Genomic DNA, 26,208 nt, shown 5'->3' on the forward strand with positions numbered 1-26,208 from the left:
GGATCAAGGAAAACATGGCATTAACTGCTGCTGCCATTTAATTAACATTTGTGGGTCTCCAAGGAAAACAGAGGTGTGGATAAAGCCTTCAAACACACATTTCACCAGGAAAATTAATGGTTGTGATGGTGAGGTCGTGCCTTGACTAACACACTTGCACAGTTTGGGTCCAGGGTGGGTGTTGTGGCTGCTGGCACGATGCTGAACATTGCATTTCCTATTTATACTGACAGCAAACAATTCATGTCTGCCCTAAAATACAGAATGTAGTGCTCTGCTCACTCACCCCTCTGTGCATTAATTGCTGGCACTTAGGCTGGAGGCCAGGGAAGCACATTCATCAGCTGAAGCAAACCTGTGGAATTCCAAGAAGGTCCAGAGGAACTTTGATTAGCTCAGTGGTCCTGAACTTATGGCCTTGTACACTTGAATTATTTTTCCATAAATCACAGCAAACCCCACCAGGAAGTTCTCTCTCCAGTATATTTTAAAATGGTCACAAACATTCAAAGAACTCACCAGCCCAAGATTTCTTGTTTCTTGTAACTGTACCACAGAAGGGTTTCTGCTAAGATAGGGACCTTGGTTAAGGATTTTTGGGGGTTCTGGTTGTTTGGGATTTTTTTTATACCCCTTAAGAGTTTGGCAGTACCTGCACAAAATTATAGATTAGAATTAATTTTAAAAAATTATTTTATAAATGGTTCTCTAATTTATCTCGACTTGCTAACATGGATTGTACCTAATTAAATTAACACAAAAGTAATTAAATTGCACAACAGTAAAACCACATCATTAATTAGGAAGGAAGTCCACAGTTCTGGAAATTCTCAGTCCATGCATCCATGTATCAAAATGAAAACCAACTGGCAAGACAAAATACAGGTATGTTTATATGAGATTCATTGAAGACTAATTTGTAGCAGTTTATTTGGCACTCAGTTGTCAAGAAAAGCTGTTTTCATTTCCTGTTTAGCATTTGCTTGAAAAACATGAGGATGTGATATTAAATCAAGATATTAAACCTTAGTAACACCCTAAAAGAATGAGGGAAAAAAAATGAAAGAGGACTTTTTAATAAACCAAAGCAACTTCATGTATAATTTGCTTATAAAGATGAAATCTATAATATAAAACAAACCCACAGATAAAGCAAAATCCTTCTTTTCAAATCCCTCTTTATTTAATGGTGAGCTCCCAATTCAGATTAACATGAAATTGCTCAAAGGCCACTGAGGTGAAATGAAGAGGCTGCAGCCTCATGGTTGGTAAACACTGATTAACAGATTAAGAGATGGAATCATAAATGGATGTCAGTGTTACTGTTCTTTATATTGCTACACCAAAAATTTCAACCAAATGAACAGATGTGTACATTGGAGAGGATCTTTCACCTCTTGGCATATTAAAGAAATATGAGTAAGTGAAAAGCAATCATATGTCATCAGCAGCCTGAATAACTGAGGCCTCTCTCTTCAGATCAAATGTCAAAGCAATACTTAGATAGTTAATTGTAAAAAAGAATAGCTATCCATGATGCAGCTGGGAGAGTGCCATGATTTCTTGTAAATCTTGTCACAGAGCAATAATACTTCCCTTTAATAATAACTTCCCTTTAATGACCCTATAAATAGTTCTGAGCAGTCTTCTAAGATTATCTGAGTCAGACCAGAACAGAGCAAAAGAAAAAAGTAAAGCATCAGATTCACAGAGGTACTGAAAACCCACAAGTCCTTGTTCATTAGTGTCCCTCTGAGTTGGTTTCAAAATGCTTTTTGAAACTACATAAACTTAGCACTTTAAATTTCTAATAAAATAGTTCATATAATTCTTATATGGCAAATGAACATCACAGAAGTTCACTATTAAAAGGGGTCAATTTAAAAAGCAACCTCATGAGAGCCATAACCTACTTACAATTAAATGACATTGTTTAAAAAGCATTTACAAGTTACTCATCACCACAAGATCCAAAAATAATTTTTTTTTCCCCAAACTGCTCCTTGTGAACTTTCAAGTCTTTTTGCTCTCATTAAGGTGATGGGGAGAACAGGGTTTGGAGGAAAAAAAAAAAATTCAGTAATTCCCTATTTGGGAAAAAAAACCCTCTTTATCCCTTTTGGTACTCTGGAGAAAATGCAAATGTGTAGCAACAAGAGAATTTTAATCAGTGGCAGCACCCTTTAATCCACACATTTGTAGTGCTCAGTATATAAAAATCATATGCTTCAAATTGCAGGATAACAGGAGTGGGAGAGAGAGAGGCTTTGCAGTGCTGCTGGTCCCATTAATCACATATTGATTGAGCACTGAATGCTTTTTCAGGCTGCCTGACAGATTGGAATGGCTCTGGTAACCCCTCACTCAAATCCATGTTCTGCCTCATTCTCTTTTCCATCATTCATTAAATCTCCTGGGAATACACACAAACCTCTCCCTGCTGCTTGTCCTCCCAGATTTCTCAGCTTCCTGGATGTTCAGGTGGCCTCTAATCTCCCCAATTAACACCTTGCTGATCTCACAGCAAAAACCTGCTGTGAATTTCAAAATCCCTTTCTCTATCCCTGGGAATTTAAAAATCCCTTTCTCCATCCCTGTAAAAAGGTTCCCCTCGGCTGTTTGGCTGTGCTCCACTTGTGGCACTGCTCCTGGAGAGCAGAAGTGACAGCAAATGTCACAGGAGATGCCACCCTCCCTCCCCAGGGTTAACCTTGGGAGCTCCTACACAGTTACAGCACGTGGGAGCTACTGACATGTAAAACAGTCTTTTTAAACTTGTCTTTGAAGACAAGGCATTAACATTCTGACTGGGCATAAAAGAGGGTTGGTGAATTGTACTTTTCTAAAAATAGCTCCATGGAGTGTCTAAAAACACCTTCTGAGTGTTCCATGCCTGCTCTCTGCCCACCAGACAAACACAACTGCAAGAATGCAGAGTTTTATGTAGGCAGATGAAGGCAGGGTGAGCTGCAGTCACTGCCTGTTACATCACCTATAACAGTTCTGGATTAAAATTCAGTTACTATGCCTGTAACCTTGCTTTCCTATTTGGTGGAGTAAGATTACACTTCAATTACACTTCAATTTTCCCAAAACAGACTGAATAAAACAACTGAGGACAAGTGTTTCAGGTTATGCAGTAGAATAAACACTGCAATATTGTTCTGACAGTTCATATTCTGACACTATTTCTATTTTTAGCAGTTGTCTTACTGCTCCCATCACAGATTTCCATCAGTGATGAAAATGTCATTGAACTCAAAAGAACTATTTGGGGTTCTGGGAGGGAAACTCTGGATTATGGTCCTCCATGGATTATGGTCCTTCATAAAGCAATACCCTGAGGAAGGTTCAGCATCTGTCCCAACACAGCTGAATTTTGAGATGCTGAGCCAGAAGCTGTTTTCCACCATCAATATTTCACCTTGGGATCCCACCCTTAAGATGGCCAAGGGTGATTTCTTCAAATTCTTGTAAAAATCTATCATGTCACACTATAACCTGATTGACTTCCTTACCCAAAAAACCAAAAAAACAAAAAAAAAAATAAAAACACCAAACCCAAAAAGGCCCACAACAGAAAAAAACCCAACCAAACAAAAAACCCCAATGGACCTGATAACTTAAGAACATGAAACAGATTAATAAACAAATGGTTGGGAAACAAGGAGCTGAGGGATACAGAATAAGGCAACATTTCCCACAGAAATACTTCCTCACATCTAATTGTTGAAAAATTCAATGTCAAATTGATTTCTCAGCTGTGCAGACACGATCTGCAATATAATCTACCTTATAAAAATATCACTCATTCAATACAGGAATTCAAATGCCTGCAGAACTAGAATATAGGAAAAATAATTTAAGGGACAAAACCCCAAACTAATTCTGTAGAGCATGGTAGAGTGAAATTAGGCAATTACATTCTGTAAGGGACATCTCAGAAGAGAATTGTTCAATACATGGGTCCCTACATTTCCTGCTATTCCCAATACCAGATTTTTAACAACACAATACCACGCTCAGATGACCAAAGCAAGGAATAAAAGCCTTTCAAATGTGGCATTTTTTTCCCTCCTGTTTCACATTCAGTTGGACTGAAGCAGCAGCTTCCTCCAGCTCAACCTCTGCAGCAACTTTTCCCCTTTCTGCCACTTCCCAAAGCCCTCGTGCTGCTCCTCCCGGCACAGGGATCAGATGCTGCTGTAGTCAGAGCCACGGGCAGCCAGAGCTGCTGCTGCTCCCCACTCCACAGTGAAGAAGGTGATTGTTCCAAAGAATCCCACCAGCACCATGATCAGGAGCTGCCACTGCAGCAGGAAATAGTTGCTGTAGAAATAGGCAACTGCAGCACAGATGGACTGAGAGGAAAAACAAAGGGAAAAGATGATCAGTGGAGATTTCCAGGCTGGTGCTGCTACAGAAGGATTATCAAAGTGACATAGAGACAGTTTAATATGAAGCTCTCAGAATGCTTTTGTAGTAGACAGAGAATCTTAAGGCTTCATTATACCTCAACATATGTCTCAGCATGTCCCACAACAGATTTAGTTTCTACTTGTTATTTAAACAGCATTCAACTGTAGAAAATGATCACCAAACATACAAGTGTAGCATTGCAAGCTGGTATTTCAAATGGTAAAACCACTACCAAAATCTCTGGTATTTCAAACCACTTTGTCTAGAAAAAACACAGACAAAGCTTTAAGAAACTGTTTCCAGCTTCACAAAACTATTTTTCACCAAAATTCAGCATGAAATAATTTGCAGAAACATTTTTCTCAGCTGATTAAAAAGCCCAACCCAGTATTTCAGTAACATCCCAACAATCCTGCTTCCAAAAGGTTGTGTTAGGCAATACCTGGACAAACTTAAAGATGGCAAAGGCAGGAGCACTGTCCTCTGAATACAGGAATCCCAAAATGCTGAGGAGCTGGGTGTTGAAGCAGCTGTCCCCCAGCCCCAGCAGGAAGCTGCAGAGCATGGCCACCTCTTTGCTTAAAGAGAGAGCAATTCCAATTTAAAAGCCATTCCTTCAAACAGCTCACACATCTATAAACTGTTTCTGGCAGGCTTATTTGGAAAGTGGGAATGGAAGAAAGTTATCACACTTTTAATTTCCCCAGAAAAGAACTGGGAATGCCTGACTTGGCAAAAGGAGTCATTTCATCAGCTTTAATTTCTTGAATGCCAAGACTTCTGTTACTGTTACCTGCAGTCAATTCTGCACTGAATTAGAATCACTAAAATAAGGTTTCAGAGCTTGGAGACACAAAACCCACACAGCAGCGATTAAAAGCTGAGGCACATGGTGGGTTCAAAAATCTGCAGGAATGTTAGAGAAATACCAATTCATTTGGCAGAAAAATACTCCAGCTAAGACCAGTCACCTGCACAGGCACAAATGCTTAGAATGCAAGTTAGCAGCTGGGTCTGCAAAACTGACAGGACAGGATTTTCACAGCAATTGGTAAAAGTACAGCCCAAAAGAAAGTGGTAATGATGAGATAAGAAAGCTTTCTATATTCTTCCCCCAAACACTGAGTGCTGTAAGGGACAGGCTGCAGTCACACCAAGTGGGATTTGACAATAAGCACTGGAAGACTTTAAAAACCAGTGCAACAGGGCAAGGCTGGTGCTCCCTGATGTAAAACTGAGCCCAAGACTGTTTTAAAATAAACTGAATTCTTAACACCCACTACAATAGATGCTGGTCTTGCTATTGTGCTACATGTCAGAAACATCAGTTGTCAAGTGACACAACTGCTATTATTCATCCCCAGGCTTTTTATTCTTATGCCATTCAAGTTCCTAAATTGGGTGCACACTGGTGGAATATCTACCTTTAACAAAAACAGAATTCCTGAAAGCTTTTTCCAGGGAGTTAGTCACTACACAGACAAAAACTTCAAGAAATTTTCTGTAGAGAAACAAGCTGTTTTATGCACATCCTGAGTTACAGCAGCCAAAGGCAAAAAAAAAATCCCACATACCTTGGAATCATATAAGCAACTTGATCTGTTCCTTCCATAGGAGCAATGGGGGCATCATTTGGCATGTTGAAAAAAATTAAATAAAAGGCTATGAAGTGGACAAGGATGCCCAGCATCACCACTGGGTTCCTGCCAGAGCGACCCTTCTTGCTGAGCAAGCCAAAGATTCCTCCTCCTGCAGGAGCAGAAAAGAGAATTCCATCAGAAGTGGAGATTTAAATACTGACAATTTAAATTACAAACGTTCCCACATTGGATAACAAAGATTGACTGACATGCAAACAGCCCCAAGGAGTTTGCAGGGAAATGGGGCAGGAGATTGATCAGATGGGGGCTGATGAACATATTTCACCTTTTGGCAAGTATTTAACCAGCAACATCACTGAGTGAAAATGGACAGCCTGTGCTCAGCTCTTAATTGAACAGCATGCAACTCAATGGATCTGAGCTGCTAATGAACAGTGGTTTTTTGCTAAACACCTCAATGCTTGAGTCTACAGAAAAAAAGAAATATTTACCTAATGAATATTACCTGCAGCCAGATTTATTCAAATACCACATCTCATTTAACACAAGCAAACTTTTTAAAGAAAGAAATCCTTCGTGTAAGCATTTATTCAAAAATTTTAAATTATATCACTCGAGAAGTAATAAAAATGCAAACATAATGCTATTTAAAATAGCAAAATGGTTTCAATTCCCCAATAACGCTGCAGCCCAGTGTTTCTCACAATTGAAGTCTGTCTATTCCTCCACAGAGGAATGCAGAATATTAGAATTGGTCTACATCCACTTTACAGAGTGTAAGGTATAATTCACAGTGCAGTGAGGAACCACAGTGCCAATTGTATTGCTGCTATTTCATTTTGTGTTCACATAATTATTGCTGGAAGCTCCAAACACACTATTGAGTAAAACACAAAAAAACCCATTTTGAATAACTGCATCAGCCTAAGTAGCAAGTTTAGACTCACCCAAGATTTCTCCAACACCAATAAAAATACCAGAGAGACCAATCAGGCTTTTCTCTTCACTGCCAAACCTATTCACAGCACCAATGCATGTTCCATACACTCCAGAAAAGAATGTTAACACCAAACCTTGGAAAAAAACCAGACAGAACTGATAGATGCACTCTCATAAAAGTAATGAAAAAATCTTTATGTCTAAAGGCTGGTTTGCCCTCAGGTATCTTTCAAAGAATATATTTAAATTAGATGTGGGTAATAAAAGCAAAGAGGGAATTTTAAATGGTGTAATTATTATATTCTTCTATACCAGTTCCTAAAAACCACATTAGGAAAGTGTCACTAATTGGTGTCACAGGCACCCAGGTTCAGTGCTGCTACTCTTGACCCAACACCTAAAATGTTTCTATTCAACAATATATATGTTTATATTTGTTTATAATATATATTTGTTTATATTTTGTTATATTAACCGAATATAAACATACAGTTTATAGTTCTACTTCTACAAAAACTCTGGAATTTTATCAAATAAAAAATGCCATGTGAAATAACACAATGTAACTGAAGAAATAAGGCACAATTTCATTTAAAGATCTCCCCCCTCCTTCAAGTTATGGCATTCCTAAAAGTCCCTGCAGCCTCAAATACCAAGAAGGAGCTAAGAGTCCTAAAATGAACTTTTTTATACATACATAATGAATTTAAGCTGAGAAAGAACAACTGCTATTTCTTTTAAATCCTCTTTCTTCCTTTCTATTGCCATTAGTGTGAGGAAAGGTGACACCACTGACCCAGCTAACATTACCATGAGCAACCATCAATATAAAAATACCAACTCAGTAAGAAAGTGTATTTAAAACAACACAGCTTAAAATAACTTTCTCATTTATATCCTTTGCTTTTTGGCTACAGCCAAATGCTGGTACAGCTCACCCTGCCCTGCCTGGATGGACTGCATGGCTTCAATAGCAGGGGTGCACTTGGAGTATCTTAATCCCAGCAATTTTGGAATAAAAGCCCTTGTTGGCCTTAGGGAATTTTCTGTTTTCCTACAGACAGCAGCAACACCAACCCAGATCCAGAAGATGGCAGCAGATATTTTTTTCCCCAGTCTGGACTGAGTTATTTTTATGCCACCTGTAAACCCAAATTTCAGGATATTCAGGCAAAACCTGACTGACTCCCTTCCCTTGTTATCTTGCTCCACATTCCCATCCCCAGAGGAATTCATGTGAATTAATCTGGGTTAACACAACACTGGAGATGCTGTGAAGTAATTTGTAACTCAGATTAGTGGCTGGAGCAACCCAACTCCAGAGTTACTCCTGCTGTTTCTCTACCAGGAGCTGCTGTAAACTGCAATGTTGATATTTTGTTCACATCTACATTTTTATTTTCACATAACAACAATTTTTCCTAAAGGTGACTCAGAGCTTAGGTTCTGAAAGTGCATCTATTTTATAAAACAACCTAATTTGATCATGAACAAAACTACATCTGAAGCCAAATAAGGAGCAAGAAACACCCCCCCAAAAAAAAACCCTCAAGGATTTTATAGGTTTTTTTTTGGTGGAAGAATCACTTATATGGCAAAAATACATTTTTATTTTACAACTCATACATTGGTCCAAGGATGGCAGACCAAGTTTAACTGAAAGTTGCTGAAAAGAGTGAGAGCTCTTGCCACAGCAAATCCTATTGATAAAAACAGTTGGAAATTACAAAGCTGGTTCCCAACAGAACAAAGACTAAAATGAGGAGCATTGGGAATCTCCCATGGCTTAATGAAGGGATGATGTACAAACAATTCTGTAATTCAAATGCAATAGAGCTGCATTAAACAATCTCCAATCTATTGATAGTGCAATATCAAATCCCATAAAAAACCAGCTCTGTAAATTTTGCCTCTCACTTTGGGACCCAGAATTTTACTGAACCAGCACCTGCAGGTTTGGATGCACCCCTCCTCCTGTACAGAAACATTCACCAGGACACAAAAACATCAAGAGTAACCCAAAAATAATTAAAATATCTAAATAATGTTTGCAGAGATATGGATTAAAGTTCCAGTCTGGGGTTAAAATCCCAAACAATGCCCTGCCAGTGCTCCATGGTGAAACTCTGCTGGCTTCATACCTGTGTAGGCTGTGGTAACACTGAGAAGCAGCATCTCTTTGGTGAAGCTCAGTGTAATGGATTTCTCTGTAAGGAAATAATAAAGAAAATTAATAAAACTTCTGAGGATACTACTAAGATAATCTACAGTTACTTTTGCTCTTTGCTTAAAGCAAAAATTGGTTATTATACAAACTATGTATTCAAGTTTTATTTACTGTGTATTACAACAGAGTGTCAAATAAACCAACCCCAATCTCCCATCTAGAAGAAATGTGCCATCCAAAAATTGTGTCTTGTAAGAAATACAGTGGGGGAAATATTAAAGAGGAGATACACAGTTTTCAATTATCAGACAATTTTCTGCTCTCTGTATTTTTGTACTCTCAGTTCATGGCAACTGTCTCCTGAAAGGATAAACAGATTTTCAGTGAAGATCCCCACATCCTCACAACAAACTTAACAGTCTCAGGCAGAACACATCAAGCTTCAAAGGGAACTGCAGATGCTTCAGCTCTAAACTGTTAACTGGTGACAAAATCAAACAACCTATTTGACTTCTTTTTATCTTCATATGTTTGTTGATTTTTGGTTTTCAGTCTCACTGCCTTTCCCAAGGAGGAACCTGCTCCTTGTGTGCTCATCTGTACAAGGACGCTGTTGTAAAGCAGTTTGGATCTGAAATCACATCAAAGGAGGAACACTCCAAATCTCTCCTGGACCACTCAGGTATGTGATTGAAGTGGTTTGTACATGATCACATCATCAGCACAAATACAGAGAGCTGCCAGCTTCTGCTGAAGCAACTCTTATGTGAAATTGTACTTACTGAAGGCAGCCACTGCTCTCATCATTTTGTTTCGTGCAGACCTGGGTAAACAAATTACTTGGTCAAAATGGAAGAGAATAATCACACTTTATTGCTGTGCTGGAAGGCACCTTCATTTTTCAAACTTTCTGTACATTTTCTACTGGAATGTGCCAAGGTATTTTTAAAAGTTTCTGAGATCTAAAGTAACCACAAAATCTATTTGCTGCCTGCACTGGTGAATGCTTGCTTAATAGAATCTTTCTTTTGAACATTTTTAGCTTTCAACATTTTTTCCACAGGCATGCTCACTGATGTTTTTTCTAACATTTTCATTGTTCTTTAAATAAAGCAAAAATATTTAAGCTGATGCCTCAGGCAAAACTGCACTGAATCTGTGTAACTGTGCATTTCTAATGTATTTATCAGGGTGGAATATATACTTAGAGAAGATAGGAAAAAAACATGTTCTAGTTTGTAAAACAACCTATAAAAAGGAGTATTTTCTGTTTATTCCAGCCTTCAAATGGGCTGATGAGGGCAAGATAAATAATAATCAGTGGAGAAGAGGTGAAGGTTATCTTTTGCAAGGCACTTGCTTATCAAAGGAAAAAAACTTCATGTGCAGTACTGAACTTCACCCTTGAGAATATGCCATATCAAGAACATAATTTCTCATATATTCTCATTGTTAAAACACAGACACTTTTCTGTTAAATCTGTGAATCCACCAGATTGCTGATAAGATTCCTGCTCCCAGCACAGAGGGGAAGTGAATGCACAGTGTTCCTCTGCAGAGCAGGAGCACAAAGCAGGAGCTGTGACAACACTTATTGCCATCAACACTTACGAGCTCTCCCCCAGGATTTCATTAGTGGAATCATCATCCCCTGGAGCTTTTGTGTCCTCTTGTTTCCTAATCAGAAAGAACAGAACTGTGCCCACAAGACTGATAACAGTCAGAGCAATGAAGACAGTTCTGCGATCGCTCTCTGTGGAAAAACAAACAAGAGCCGTAAGCAGATGTGCAGAAGAGATTCAAACCAATCCAGCTACCCTCCAACAACTAACACACACATGCTACAGTGTTTAACACACACTAATTTTCTAGCTTACCTTCCACATGGAGCTGCTGGCAAACTCCTGTCTCAGTTTTATGGTGCTAATAAAATATCAGCAAATTAAAGAGGTCCCTCGCATTCTCTGCCATGCAAAGGCAATGACCAAGGAGCAGCCAATTAAAGGAAGTGCATAAATTATTAGCAGAAGAAAGTACATCTTTGAAGACTTATATAATTCAGACAGGACATAAACTGCCCCAAACCCCCTCAGATTTCTAAGAGAATCTCCTGACCAGCATGAGCACCATGACATCATAAACTGCAGGCATTAAAACCACCAAAACCTCAGTAACTGTCACAGCAGCTGAGAGGGCAACTCTGCTAAAAAGGTGGTTACTGCAACACAGTCACATCTAATGCAAAAGCCACCCCCAATTACCAGTATTAAGGAGGGAAAAAAAAAACAGTAACAGCAAAGAGTTGTGACTGAACTAATGCATGACCCTGAAGATATTACCTATGCTTGTATTTACTTCCCCCTTTGCAAACTTGACCTAAAAATAACTTGGGTATGATCATATATCCAAAAAGAGAAGGTGTGCTTCACAGCTTGAAATGACTCTGCTATTTTTATATAGGTAGTAAAATAAGATGTGATTTTTAAATGCTATTTGATTTTTAAATGCTATTTGATTTTTAAATGCTGTTAGGGTTTGATATAAAATTTTCTAATAAAGAGGAATCTCAAGACATTTAAGATGGAGGGAAATGTAACAGCAGAACAGCCTCATAGTTAATTGCTCTGTTCTGTAGTTAGCAGAGCAGTGAAGTTTGGAATGCACAGAATTAGAGATTCCCCCCCAGGTTCAAAGTGTCTCCAGTATTTCCAATAACACTTAAACCTTTGTATTACAGGTGAGAGAATGCAGAAAATGACCTTTAAATTTAGCCAGTGTGTCATTACCAAACCTGTATTTGTGGAGAACCTGAAAAGATGGAGCTAATAGAAACAAGAAGTGAACTGTTCTCTCTGTTCTGTTATTTCTGAAACCTGATAATTATCATTTAAAAGTCAACATCTTATTCCTGATTGACCAGAGCAGAATTAAATCATCTGTTAAAGGTTAAAAGAATTGACCATTCTAGTAGATATTCAACATTAGAACTAAATAAGGAAAATTATCAGTAATTATAGAACAGGAAAATCAAACTTACCTGTTTACAGAGCACTGCCTTCCCACAGCACGCATTTTTGGTTATTAAAATCTATTTTCACCACTTTTTTTTAGTGAATACCCATCCCCCTACTTTGCTTGGCCTAAACAGTTGATTGAAATCTTTGGTTTAAAACCAGGATCTCGACATTGTCTGGCTCAAGAACATGAATAAAATCTACTGTTACTCAGTTCCTGCTCTTTGCCAGTCAAGCACAACATCAAATGGAAAAAAATACAGCATTAATTACAATCCCATCAGGAAATTCATCTCATAAACTATGCCAAGAAGGGAAGAGAGTTCTTTCTCCAGTCTCCCAGCAGTGCTGCCTCATCTCAGCCTCTGCCTCCAACAGTGCTTTGTGCCAGCACAATTAATGCAGACATAAAGGAAAACCATCTCAGTTTTTACTTCATTTTCCTTTATTTCATAGCTTTATCAATCTCCAATATGATTTAAAGAACCCTCCACACCAGGAGCTTACTTTGGAATAGAACAGTGTGTACAATATTACACACACAGCCAGAACACCTTTCCCAGGTGTATTTTGGCACAAATGTGTCTGCACAGGGAAAATCCCAGAGTAGCTATTGTGGAAAATCTCCAAGAAGAGATTACCTACAATAAATTGGAAGGGGAAAAAAAAATTCTGCTTTTGTATAAGCTTCCTGCCCCTTTGGAGTTCATTATTTCATCTGTTAATTCATGCTACTGTGTTTAAAGGTTGGCCACATAAACAAGCAGTACCCACCTGATATGTGAGTTTTTCCTTGCCAAGCCAAGTATATATACAGATTTCCAAAAATCAAGCTGAAAACAAAAAGAATAAAGGTCAACAATACATTCTAGGAAAATATTAGGGTAGTAACACCACATTACTACTATTTTATACAACAACAACAACAACAAAATCTCAAAACTGTGCAATCGTGAAAGAAATAAAGACATGAGTCACTCCCCATGTCAACTGCTTCTATATAAAACTCAAACAAATTTGAGGATTCTGCCCCAAAATGCTGGCTATTCATTTTTATCAATCAAGACACAAGGTGGTGGCAAAAATGAAGAAATCTGCATTGAAGTTGCTTCTGATTTTGGAAGCATGTAGGTTAGAAAGCTGACGTATTTCTGGAGGTGATTTTGTAATACTTCCTTTGCAGGGTCATGTGTTTTGTCTGAAGGATTGCTCAGCTCAAGGAAATTCTGTGTCCCTAACTACCATTTCCCAAAATACAGTCATTGTGAATAAATGATTTTAAACAGTTTTAAAGTAAACTTTCCTCTTATTTACCCATGCATTTCACTCACTGTAAAACCCACAATCAGCTGGGTTTGTGGAAATTGCTACTCTGATAACATACTGAGGGTGTGTTATCAGAGTAGCATAACTGAAAACTTTAGAAACACAAAGTTTGACAAATGCATGCTGGTTCAGGCTGATGTTCTCCCAGCCCTGGATCCCATCCCCACAGCAGCATGAGCAATGCAGGCTCAGCACCCTAAGCATTTCTGCAATTCATTCCCCTGTCTCCCCCCCCCAGATAAATATTCTGGGAGAATATTCAGAACTTCTGCATTAGAGGTGGTACAATTTGTGCACCTGTCTCCCATGAATTTGTTTGATTCCTTTTGAATCCTCCTCACACCATCCAGCTCTACACACTCTCCAGGCTGCAAGCTCCAGAAGTTTAATCACTCACTGTAAAAAGCACTTTACAAACTGTCTCAAACCAGTCCCTCCTTATTCTCACCCAGTGACCCCAGTTCAGCACAGCAGCATTTGGTGAGCAATAGTTCTACACTCAGCTCCCCTGCTGCTCACATTTTGGGTAACACATTGGAATAACCTTCCTCAGCTGCTGTTCCTCCACAGGAAAGAGTCCCAACCTTTTCAGTCTCTCCTCAAGCCATCAGCTCTATCTTCTTGTACAATTTCATTTTTTTTCTCTATATCCTAATTGTATTACACTCCCCTGATAAGAGGCATCAACTATCTCTGAACAGAACACCTAATGGCCACAACACAGCATTCCCTGCCTTCTTCTCACTGCCTTTCTTGATTCTGAGCGTTTTGTTGATTTTTTAGTTGAGCAGCACTCAAAGTTTAATATCAGAAAGCCATCAAAAACAAGATTTCTTTTCTGGCTTCTGACTGCCAGGTGCAACTTTAGTATCTTCACCTTGGCAGTGAGAACCAGCTTTTCCCTCAATAAAGGACACAAATTGGAACAGCCCTCCACAACCAAAATTGCTGTTACATCCCTCAAATGCTCCCCTAACAGAAATTTATCTTTTTAGCAGCTGAGATTGCAATATTCAGCTTTCTTTCATTCCCTGTTCTGTAATGCACAGCACCAATAAAAACATTGCTTCCATCTCTCCTTCCCACTGACTGCAAGGTCCCAGGGGAGTCATTTTCAATGCAAAATGTGTAAAAGGCAGAATGTGTACACAACCAAAAAAAGAAATTAACCAATAACATTTACCTGAACTGTAGGAGTGCCCAAAATATTCCACTGTTCCTTCCAATGGTGTTTTCATCAGAATTTTCAGTCAAGCAATTTCCCTGGGCTGTCCAGAGGACTGAAACAGACAGAATATATTGCTCAGGAAATAAAAATATTTTAAAGGTATATTCCAATCTCATAAAAAATAGTTAGCAGAGTAAGAACAATGCTTACCAGCAGCTGCAATGCCAATAAGCACAGAGGCAGTGTAGAAAGCCCATGTAGCTGGCTGGATAAAGACTGCAATGTACAGGCTAGAACAGAAGAGATCAGTTCATTTAATACTGACCTAATGTGAGCAGTGCTATTTAACAATCAGATTAAAGCACTCAGGTGCTTCTAAATCAGCTACTTTCTCCTAAGGAATGTTGAAAAACAGGTTGTATGTGAAAAATCTTTTTACCCTTCTAAGCACATAGAATTTTTTAAATATTGTTATTAATCTAAGACTATAACCTCAATTCCACAATCAACAAAGTATGGAAATTATGTGGAAAAAAAATGTGCTGCTTCCAGTAGGCTGAAGTACTCTGCAGTTAAACACCTGGAGTATCTCTGTGAGAGGCCTTGCTTAGCCAGTACAATTTCATGTATGGCACAGGAACCTTAGATGTGAAAAAATTGCAGAAATATTTCCAAGGAAGTAGGAAAAACCTCAAAATTAATACTTACCTATAAAACACACCACTAACAACCATGGAGAATTGAGGTCCCACTATTGCAACCAGTGAAGGTGATACAAGATTTGATGCAGACAATACCCCATAAATAATGGACATGCTACAAAAATAAAAAAAACTGAGTATTAAATACTTAAAATAAAATATAGGCTAAAATATGATTTAAGAGTGATCAGTGGATTTCAAAATATCCACATAAGTACATATATAACTTAACAGCAAAACCTCAATGGTTCATTTCCCTACTTTCTTCTGTTCCCTTCACCCATGGCACTCCACACGGGAATACAGGAGTGAACAATATTGCCTGGATTGCTGAGTAAAGTCCCAAACTACTGCACACAATCACATCTTGGAATTTACAGCATGCATTTGTCAAACTGCCTGAACAGCAGTTATTGTATTTTGTACCCTGTAAGTCTAGAGAAGAATGTTCTAGAACCTCATTTATTTGTCAGTGAGGTTTTCATCTTCTGCCAGATACACCACAGAAATTTTACAGACATATTTTGTGCCAGTTGCATTTTTAGTTTAAATTAAGGCAGTAAACCCTTCAAAGGAGCAACGAGGTTTTCCTACAGGACAGATTAATTTGGAATGCAAAAGGTCCCTGATCATGCCTGACAAGTTTGACTCTGCCAGTGCAACAACGAGAATGGCTTTTTGTGGCTTTGCTTGTCTTTCTGACTGCTCCTTTCACATTTGAGTTGTATTTCCTGAGAGCTGATCCACACCACCTGTCCTACACAAACACCATGTACAAAAGCAAACAACCAAGCCCTGAGTTAGCAGTTTTATTTCTTTTTAAACTTCCACCTTCCTCGCCTCCGAAGGTAAAATGTTGAGAATGTGATGACAGTGGTTTTTCACCCTACAAAGAAAACATGCAAACCAGATATGTAGTTCAACTGGAAATAATTCAGAGCAGAACTGTGAGAAGCCTGTTTTACACTGCTTTAAGTGTGTCAATAAAGTATGAAGTCAGCAGAACTCTGCAATCTCTTGAGAGTGAATCTCTACTGTAACTAAGTTCACCCTGCAAGGAGCAAAGTAAGAAGAAAATCTGTGTAATTACCTTGTGTAGCCACTGCCATGGAAGTCTGTGTTGTTTAAATTCGTGATAACAGTTTGCTGTGAGGAGAAGATCATACATTGTAATATGTTAGAATCTGTGTTGTATTTTGAGAACACCTGCATTGGTTTGAAGTCAGTATCAAACATTAGAATCATTCATTAATAGACACTACAAAGTACTTAAAAGGATTTAAAATGTTAATTACAACTCACACCACCTCCACTACAAAGATGCAGAGGATACTTGGCAAGGAAACATCTATGTTTGAAGAAGAAATTAGTACTTTAATATTTTATCATAATTTTATAAGAGAGCTAAAATATTTCACAAAACTTCTTTTTCACTTAAGACCTTTCTTATGTGGATAGGTATGACTATCTTAATTTTAAAAGTGGGGAAAAAAGGAGAAGCTTCAGAATAATCTTAACTTGACCTAACTACGAATCCCTGATAAGAGTTTCCATTCTTTTCAGCTTCCCATTATTTCCCTGTTCCTTTTTTTCCCCTTGAATCAGCATTAGTGATCATGAGACCATGCAGTTAGTTGGACTGGCAGGCAGATCTGATTGAAAGTCACTAGTGAAGACTTTTATGACAATGAATTACATGATTGCATGATCACAAAGTCCAATTCAGTGAGGTGCTGAATTCATTACAGAATTTCTGAGATTGTTGGGCTGCCCTTGAAAGCTCACAGAAAGTATCACACTGCACTGGAACTTACAAATACTCCAAGTAGTTATTTTTGCAATATTTCTGTCTTATTCTGTGATACTCTAAATATTTCTGTAATTTCTATAATGCAGTGAAGGACATTTATCTGTCTGAACCCAGCAAGGATCCTTCTTGAGTGCAAGAAAAGAGCTGTAAGACCTGTGGGCTCAAAGGGGATGTTGAAATCTAACTGCCCTGCAGGAGCAGAACTAACAGTACAGCTCAGGAAGCTAAAGGGCTAAATCTGGCAGTAACAGGAGTCTAAAATTTAAATAGTAACAGTAAATTTGGATTATGCTGTGCTCAATTTTTGCTCTGCAAAGAGATACTAAATAGCAGCAAATAACTCCTTCAGCTGGAAGGTGACTTGGCAGTTTAGCAATTGTAGAAATCTATTTGTCAGGTGTTATCCTCATACTCCCCCTCAATATCTAGTTCATTAGATTATGAAAATCCCGTTAATAATAGCATGGTTAATAATAACTTAGGCAAATATTTTGAAAGGGACAACATAGAACATACAAGACTCAGTGTAATTCAATTGTCTAACATCACAAGTGTTAAAACAGACACTATTTCAAAGCTCAAACATTTTATGAGATTATTTTTCTACTTTCCAAGCAATCAGGCTCAGTTTTATGTATAGCTATGCTATCTTAAAGAGATAACCTGCAGAATTATTTGGTTAAACACATTAATCTACTTCAAACTAAGCCAAAAGAAGATAAATGTCAAAGTATTGTGCACATTAGGAAATCCCAAATAAAGCAACATTAGAGCACACAAAAGACAAGCCAGGATAAATAACTGAGATAGAAACATGGCATGATTTGAAAGTGACACCTACTGCAATATTTCCACAGGATTGGAAAGCAGTGAATATAAACATAAATGAGACTCCCAAAATAATGATGTTGAAAAGCTTTTTTCCTTCTGGAGACATTTTGTGTATTTTTCCCAAGTCCTCAGCTTCAGTCTGGAAAAACTCTTTTTTCTTTTAAAAGTTTCCTCTTAACCTCTGTAAAAAAATAAAAAAAGGCAAAAAGAATAAAAGAAAAAGAAAGCAAGCTTCAAAAATAATGATTACTTAGGGCTACTTCTTAGCTACTAGAAAATGTCAATTAATCAAGAATCCCGGTAACCCTTTTAAATAACGTGCAACAAAACTTGAAAAATAAGAAGGTGTGGTACAAAAGGTGGAGCCCAGGATTCCCTCTACCTGTTCCCATGAGGTTTTAGGGCAGACTGCAGGGTGTTATTCCATGGCATCCCTTTCCCAATATCGAGCAGGTGAATCGGCTCAGCTTCTCGGCATTGCTGAAATCAGAATTGCGGTCCCCGGCCTCTCAATCAGCTGACGAAGGGAGGATGAGCCGCTCGTACATTTCCATGCCCTGCACAGGAAATAAAGAACATTTCAGTGTCTGGATCAGCTGACCCAGCCCTGAGAGCCCTTGTGCACTATGGGAAATGCAGTTTTGGCAAAGCAACCTTTTCCTGTTTAAAGCGGTGAAAATCTCCCAGCCCTTAAACTAAAGTTATTTGTTCCAGTTTTTCAGATTTGTAATTTCTAGCCACTAAATAACACCTTGCAAAATTTAAAAACAAACAAACAAACAACAAAACAAACAAAAAAAAAACCACACAAAAACCCTCACAAACCAAACCAAAAAATAAAACCCCCACACAGCTACAGAATCATGGCATGACAGAATGGTTTTGATTGAAGGGGATCTTAAAGCCCATCTTGTCCCACCCCTGCCATGGACAGGGACACCTTCCCCTGGGCCAGGTTGCTCCAAGCCCACTCCAACCTGGCCTTGAACACCTCCAGGGATGGAAGTGATACCATTAATCTTTTACTTCCCAGTATTTATAAATAATGAATTTAAGATTCATTTATCTTTGAGTCATGAAGATCTCTGTTAAAACATCAGCAAAACTGAGAGAGGATCAGACATTGACCAAATGGCCGCTTTTTCCTGTTACCATCCTTTTTCTGTTGGGCCTCTGGGATTGGAGAATTCAACTAAATCAGTTCTACTTTAATGCTGGCCAAAAGGACAGAGAAGGAAATGCAGAATTTATTGATGTAAATGACAAATCACATTTTACCTCTGCTGTCTACAGTAAGGGGTTTAAAGAAACAGAGGTCTCAAAGGGAGAAAAGGATATTAGCCCAGGGTTTAGAAGGGCTCATTGAGAGAGTTCAAACTAGATCTGAAGTGGGATAAAGTTTGCTTGACAAACCTGATCACCTTCTGTGATGAAACAACTGCATGGATGGATGAGGAAGGGCAGTGGATACTGTCCATCTTGACTCCAGCAAGGTTTTCAACACTGTGTTTCACAACACCCTCCTGGAGAAACTCAGGATGGGAAGAGTGGGCAGTGAGATGATTGAGAATTGGCTGAATGGAAAATCCCAGTCATAATCAGTGGCAATGGATCTGTCTGGAGGCCTCTCACTGGTGTCCCCCAGGGTTGTTTAACCCTTTTATCAATGACTCTGATGAGGGGTGGATGCCTCCTCAGCTGATGGCACAAAGCTGGGATGGGTGCCCATAGCCCAGAGTGCTGAGAGCCCTTCAGAGGGACAGGCTGGGGAGGAACATTTTGAAGTTCAGCACAGGCAAGTGCAGGGTCCTTCACCTGTGGAGGAACAGCACCAGCCCAGGCCAGGACTGAGTGCCTGGAAAGCAGCTCTGTGGGGAAGGAGCTGGGGCTCCTGGTGGCCAAGGAGGTGTCCATGAGCAGCACTGGGCATGAGGGCACGAGGAAGGCACTGATGTCCCTGTGTTAGGAGAGTGTGAAAAATGCATAATTTATGATTGGCTTTTCACAAATATTAAAATGAATATTATATGTGTTGTGTTAGAAAGTAATGCTGTATTAATTCTCTTAAGTAGTGTGTTAAATATAGTTTTAGGTTATAACAAAATGTTAAAATAGAGACTATGCTATGTAGGATATTTTTTTTTTTTTTAAAGAAGGGACTCGCACTGAGATAGCAGCCACAGGACACCTAAATCTTTCAGAGAAAGAGAATTTATTGCTCCATTATCAGGAGAAAGGAACTTCTTCCTGCCTCACTCGGGCAGGACAACGCCATTAGGATTATGAGGAAGAAGTTGACAATGACCAGACAGAATCCTGTATTTGAATTTATGCATCATGTATGAGATGTATGAATATGCAACAGGTTATTGTTTTTAAGGGTTAATCCTCTGTTAACTGTGTCCTTTTTCGGGCTTATTTTGCCCAGAAAAAGGTACCGGGACATCCATAACTCTTTCTTCTATTGTCTCATATTGTCCTAATTCAAATTGTCCAAATTATTGTTACTCTAATTGTATTACTATTTTTATAACCATTTTATTACTACTAAACTTTTAAAATTTTAAAAACAAGTGACTGACTGGCATTTTTCACAGAGAGCATTTCCAGCAGGTCAGGGGGTGATGCTGCCCCTCTGCTCAGCCCTGGCCAGGCCTCCCCTGCAGCAGTGTCCAGTTCTGGGCTCCTCGGGATGGGAGACCCGGAGCTCCTGGAGCGGGTCCTGTGGAGGGCCACAAAGATGCTCTGGGGACTGGGGCAGCTCTGTCCTGGGGAAAGGCTGCGGCTGCTGGGGCTGAGAGGGGCCCATCCCTGTGTGTCCCTGTCTGCAGGGAGGGCAGAGCAGGGCCCAGGCTCCAGGGGCCCAGCAATGGCACCAGAGGCCATGGACACCAAGTGATGCCCAGGAAATTCCACCTGGACATGAGGCAGAACTTCTTCACTGTGCAGTGCCCAAGCCCTGAACAGATTGTCCAGAGAGGGTCTCCCTCACTGGGGATATTCCAGAGCCATCTGGACACAGCCATGTTCCATGCTCTCTCTAGGATGACCCTGCTCGAGCAGGGAGGTGGGACCAGATAACCCCACTGTGGTCCCTTCCAACCTGACCCACCCTGTAGCTCTGTGAAATAAAATCTGCACTCCAGCCACAGCTACATATATTTAATACATGCATTACATGCTGTTTTAATTCCTAAACTGTATTATTTTTTTTAATGTCAGTGTTTTTCAAAACAGCATGTAATTTTCATTTTTGGAGGAAAGTCAATGTGATTATTCAGAGGGTGCTTTACAAAGATGCAATTAAAATATCAAGATGAGGGGTCTTCACACAAGAAAAGCTCTCTTCTTCCGTTTTAAGATTATTAATTTATAGTACAGAATTTTAAGATCCTCTAGGAATAATGTCCCACTCATGTCTTTTCTCCCTAATGCCAGTACAAGCTTCCACCCTGCTGCACAGCAAAGTGGGGTCATGGGCTGGAACAATTCCTTTTGTGAAATACAAAGCTGTGTTTCGTGTCAGGTACATACAGGCAATGTGTGTATTTGTGATTGTGATATGTGTGGAAACGACCATGGGACAGTTATAAAGACAAATTCTAATAATAGCTGAGGAAAGTAAAGCATGGAAGAAGCCTTTGAACCTATCTTTTGTTCGCAATTAACCTTAGTTGATTTAGGAGCATTTGAATTGAAGTGTTAAGGATATTGCTCTTTACTTGTAGTTAACTCTTAAAGAGTTCTGCAATAATAACCTTTTGAAGTATGATTTTAGAATATTGCTTGTATCCTTGAAACTATAGCTTTGGAATATATATAAAGGAAACATGCTTATCTCACGCCTTAACAAAACAGAGAAAAGCAGCTTGAGAAAGGAAGATGAACATCAACTCAAGGATTTATAGTTTTGACCAAGGGAAGCTGGACATCACTGTTATGAGATTTATAGTCCTTGCAATTAAAAGGTGGACCCACATCTGGGGAGCTGGACTTCACCAGATGGGATTCGTCTTCCTTCTTTCGGAAACCAGACCACCACCTTCTGGGGTACATCCTGAGAAAAACTAAATCACAATAGTGATTGAAAAATTGGGTGACATAAAAATTGGGAATAGAAACTGCTGATGAGTAAAAATTGGGAATAGAAACTACTGAGAAAGCTTATGAGTACCCCTATAAATACCTCGGAGCCTCAACTATCAGTGTGCAGTTGGAGGGAAAACTTCCCCCACTGTACCCAGCGCTGTATTGCTCATACTTTACCATATTAATTAATAAATTGATTGCTGCTTGAATATTGGCCGAGTCAAGCTTCTTATTTATAACAAATTCCACCTGGGTGTGAGGCAGAACTTCTTCGCTGTGCAGTGCCCAAGCCCTGAACAGATTGTCCAGAGAGGGTCTCCCTCACTGGGGATATTCCAGAGCCATCTGGACACAGCCATGTTCCATGCTCTCTCTAGGATGACCCTGCTCGAGCAGGGAGGTGGGACCAGATAACCCCACTGTGGTCCCTTCCAACCTGACCCACACCGTGAAATAAAATCTCCACCCCAGCCAGTTACACATATTTAATACATGCATTACATGCTCTTCTAATTCCTAAACTGTATTTTTTTTTGTTGTTTTTAATGACAGTGTTTTTCAAAACAGCATGTAATTTTCATTTTTGGATGAAAGTCGGTGTGATTATTCAGAAACTGCTTTGCAAAGATGTAATTAAACTATCAAGGTGAGGGGTCTTAACACAAGAAAAGCTCTCTTCTTCCTTTTTAAGATTATTAATTTATAATGCAGAATTTGAATATCCTTAAGGAATAGTGTCCCACTCATGTCTTTTTTCCCTTATGCCAGTAGAAGCTTCCATCCAGCTGCACACAAACTGGGCTGGAACAATTCCTTTGGCAACAGCAGCAACGTGTTTGGACTGAAACTGGGAGGAAGGGGCATAGGAAACTTCTTCTGTAATTTTAGTAAAATCACTGTAAAGATAAACTTCAAATTTCTCCTTTGGAAAAGGGTTTCAGCAGATGAAACAGGGATTTTTTAAATCAAAACTCTCCAGTGAAAAAATAGAATAAACATGAAGCAACCCAAAATGTCCAACCAGTACCAGTTTATTTGATTTCTGAAGTCATTTGTAGCAGGAAGCAAACTGTTGCTTCTGGATTTGTATTAATGGCACTGTTTACTTTTATACTTCTTCAGCGCAAAAAAAAAAACAAAAAACAAAAAACCGCACAATTATAGTAAAACTAAGAATTTAAATTCTAATACTGAAATAATTGTTCATATCGATACTGTCATTGGATTAAACAGATCAGAAGAAAATAAATCTCGTTTATATTTTTTTTAAACACAGTGTTATGGAACAGCTGGGTAGAAACTTTCAAAATTGTTTTGAGAATGAGAACCAGGTATTACAGTTCAGGAGCTTGGGCATTTATTCATGCCTGAGATGACAGAGCAACAACTTTTGGGGTGGGGGGGAGCAGCTTTCACAGAATTCCTTGGACTCAGAAGTTTCTGCTTGTCACCGTTACACAAGGGCTGTGCAGATCTCCCGCAGCACGAACCTGCAGAGCGGGCCGCTGTGAGGATTGCAGGATTTCCCTGCTCGGCTCTCACAGGCACCGAGGAGCCGGCGGGGAGCGGATCCACCGCGGCACATCCAGAGCTGGCGGGGCCGCGGAGGCTTCCCCGGGCACCGCTGCCGCAGAGATGAAGGAGAGCCCGCTCCGGGCTGCCCGGCCCCTCACAGCCGCCACAGGCACGCAGCGGAGCGCGGGCAGGAAAGGCACGGAGCTCCCGCAGCAGCTGCTCCGGGAGAATCGCTCTGGCAGACCCCGGCCCCATTCCCCTCACGGCTCTCCCCTCCACGTCCGCCATTTTAAACCGTCCCCGCCCGCCCGCGCCACAAGCGATTCACTTCACCATCGCTTTTTTTTTCCCGCGGCGGGTTTTTGTCGCCTCTCTCCCTCTCCCACAACCACTGCTGTGCCCCAATTTATTTTCCTTTTATTGTTATTGCTATTTTGGCGTGTTGTTTTACGGTTTTCAACACACATTGTTCAAAAATTTCCCCGCCTCCACCGAGCCCTTCCGGGTCACGGCGGCCGCGTTTTAACAGCCACTTTCCAACCGCAGGGCGAATTATTAATTTACAGGAGGATTCCCCACGCTCCCTCCAGGACCACCTCGGGGAAAAGGACGAAAAACGGATCGGGGGTCGCTCCCGCGGCGCCGCGGGCGGGGCGGTGCCGCGTTTCCTTCCGGGGCGCCGCCGGCCATTTTGTGGCGTTAAGCCGCGCGCGCGGGCGGTTCCCTCTCATTTCCTCGTCGCGGCGGGACGGGGCGGCCGCTCCTGGCGCTTCGCTCCGGCCTCGGGCCGCCCCTCGGACGCTGAGGTGGGTGCTGCTCCCTGCGGCGGACCCCGCGGCTTTCCCCTATGCGCTGTAGCTCTCCTCCTTTTTGGACTCGCCTCGCGGCGTGAGGCGCGTCGCCCTCAGGGCCGCGCCGGCTGCTGACCCCCTTGAAACCCCTCAGGTTTATTCTCTTCGGCCGCCGCCGCCCCTCAGGGGCTCCTGCCCACCATGAGCTACGGCCGCCCGCCGCCCGATGTGGAGGGCATGACGTCCCTCAAGGTGGACAACCTGACCTACCGCACCTCCCCGGACACCCTGCGGAGGGTCTTTGAGAAATACGGCCGCGTGGGCGACGTCTACATCCCCCGGGACCGCTACACCAAGGAGAGCCGCGGGTTCGCCTTCGTGCGCTTCCACGACAAGCGGGACGCGGAGGACGCGATGGACGCGATGGACGGGGCGGTGCTGGACGGCCGGGAGCTCCGCGTGCAGATGGCCCGCTACGGCCGCCCGCCCGACTCGCACCACAGCCGCCGCGGGCCGCCGCCCCGCCGGTACAGCAGCAGCGGCTACGGCCGCCGCAGCCGCAGGTGAGCGCCGCGGAACGGGCAACGGAGTTTGGGCAGTAAAGGAGACGAACCTCAGCTGTGCGCCTGTGCAGTGGGAGCCGTTTGTTTTCGTGTTGGTTGCCTAGAGAGGTAGCGAGGTCTCTGTCAGTGAATGGTAGGGACACAGAGTTGAGCCATGCGCTCTAGGCCGATCCTGCTTAAGCAGGGAGGTTGGACCGGGTGACCCACTGTTGCCTCTTCCAACCGGAGCGATTCTGGGATTCTGTGTCCTTTTCCCAGTGAGTTTCGCGGTGAGGCTGGGAAGAGGAACTGGGGGTTTACTAGCACAGACACGTGGGGTTCCCTCGGAGTGGAAGAGTTTCGCCCTGTAGTAGGTTTAGCCCCCGGCCACTCACTCTGAACAATGGCGCCCTCGTAACGCTCATTTTCTTGCCCACGTGCGTCCTGTTCCGCCTTCCCTGTCCCGCAGCACTCGCTCCAGTCCGTGCGTCACCCCTGAGCAACTTCTAACGCGCCCTTTTTTTTTTCCTTTTTTTTTTTTTTTTCCTCCTGGTGTGTTTTAGCCCTAGAAGACGCCGTCGCAGCCGATCTAGAAGCAGGAGCCGCTCTAGGTCCCGCAGTCGGTCCCGCTACAGTCGATCCAAATCCCGGTCTCGCACACGCTCTCGGTCTCGCTCCACCTCCAAGTCCAGATCTGCCAGGAGATCCAAGTCAAAGTCCTCATCTGTCTCCAGATCCCGATCCAGGTCAAGATCCCGGTCCAGATCTAGAAGCCCTCCCCCTGCCTCAAAGAGGGAATCCAACTCTAGATCCAGATCTAAGAGCCCTCCTAAGTCTCCGGAAGAAGAAGGAGCTGTATCCTCCTAGGAACATGGTAATGTACCTCGGGGTCAGCACAGGATGCATGTTACTTTATTAGATCACTTAGGTGGGGTGTTGGGTAGTTCTTGGAGCATTAATAGCCTGAACCAAGTGAATCCTAGTGGGGCACATTGTTAGTTGTTGGTTTTGGTTTTTTTTTTCTTGAGCAGTGATTTTTTTGGTTATTGATTTAGGGAAATAATTACTGAAGGGTTTTCTACGGAGAAATTTTTTTTTTAAACAGAGAAAATGTTTTATTGCAAGATTAATGCCTTGGTTTTAATAAAATATTGTATGAGACGCAACCTATGATGAAAATGACTATTTCTTACTGTATTTATCCAACATCTGCATTTTCCCCTTTAAAGCTGCGGTCTCCTGTTTGCTAAAAGAATATTGGCCAGTATTGCAGATTTTAACTGATTTGGCTGATC

At 41.1% G+C, this 26,208-nt stretch overlaps 2 protein-coding genes across 5 annotated transcripts in view; one reads left to right on the forward strand and one right to left on the reverse strand.

Moving 5' to 3' along the window:
* Positions 1-675: 675 nt before the first annotated feature.
* MFSD11 (major facilitator superfamily domain containing 11) lies at positions 676-18,566 on the reverse strand. The gene is made up of 14 exons (XM_077188239.1): positions 18,359-18,566; positions 17,987-18,157; positions 16,426-16,481; positions 15,343-15,450; positions 14,845-14,924; positions 14,650-14,746; positions 12,915-12,973; positions 10,738-10,879; positions 9,909-9,949; positions 9,101-9,166; positions 6,968-7,093; positions 5,994-6,168; positions 4,862-4,997; positions 676-4,361 (listed from the first exon to the last, which is right to left on the reverse strand). Exons 2-14 carry the CDS (start codon positions 18,080-18,082, stop codon positions 4,194-4,196), a joined length of 1,350 nt encoding a protein of 449 aa, XP_077044354.1. The 5' UTR covers positions 18,083-18,157; positions 18,359-18,566; the 3' UTR covers positions 676-4,193.
* Positions 18,567-24,232: 5,666 nt separating this feature from the next.
* SRSF2 (serine and arginine rich splicing factor 2) overlaps positions 24,233-26,208 on the forward strand; it is a 3,729-nt gene continuing 1,753 nt past the window's right edge. For 2 of the 4 annotated variants that reach the window (XR_013184754.1, XM_077188333.1), the window contains exons 1-3: positions 24,233-24,386; positions 24,526-24,934; positions 25,477-26,208. The exon at positions 25,477-26,208 is cut by the window's right edge. Coding sequence is in view for 2 of the 4 variants with exons in the window: in XM_077188333.1 (XP_077044448.1) it covers positions 24,573-24,934; positions 25,477-25,780 (666 nt within the window). In the remaining 2 variants the exon portion in view is untranslated. The remainder of the gene's footprint in view (positions 24,387-24,525; positions 24,935-25,476) is intronic. The other 2 variants (XR_013184755.1, XM_077188334.1) reach the window with 1 other exon arrangement.

This window comes from Agelaius phoeniceus, chromosome 19, assembly GCF_051311805.1.
Source record: "Agelaius phoeniceus isolate bAgePho1 chromosome 19, bAgePho1.hap1, whole genome shotgun sequence".
Classification (NCBI taxonomy): Eukaryota; Metazoa; Chordata; class Aves; order Passeriformes; family Icteridae; genus Agelaius; species Agelaius phoeniceus.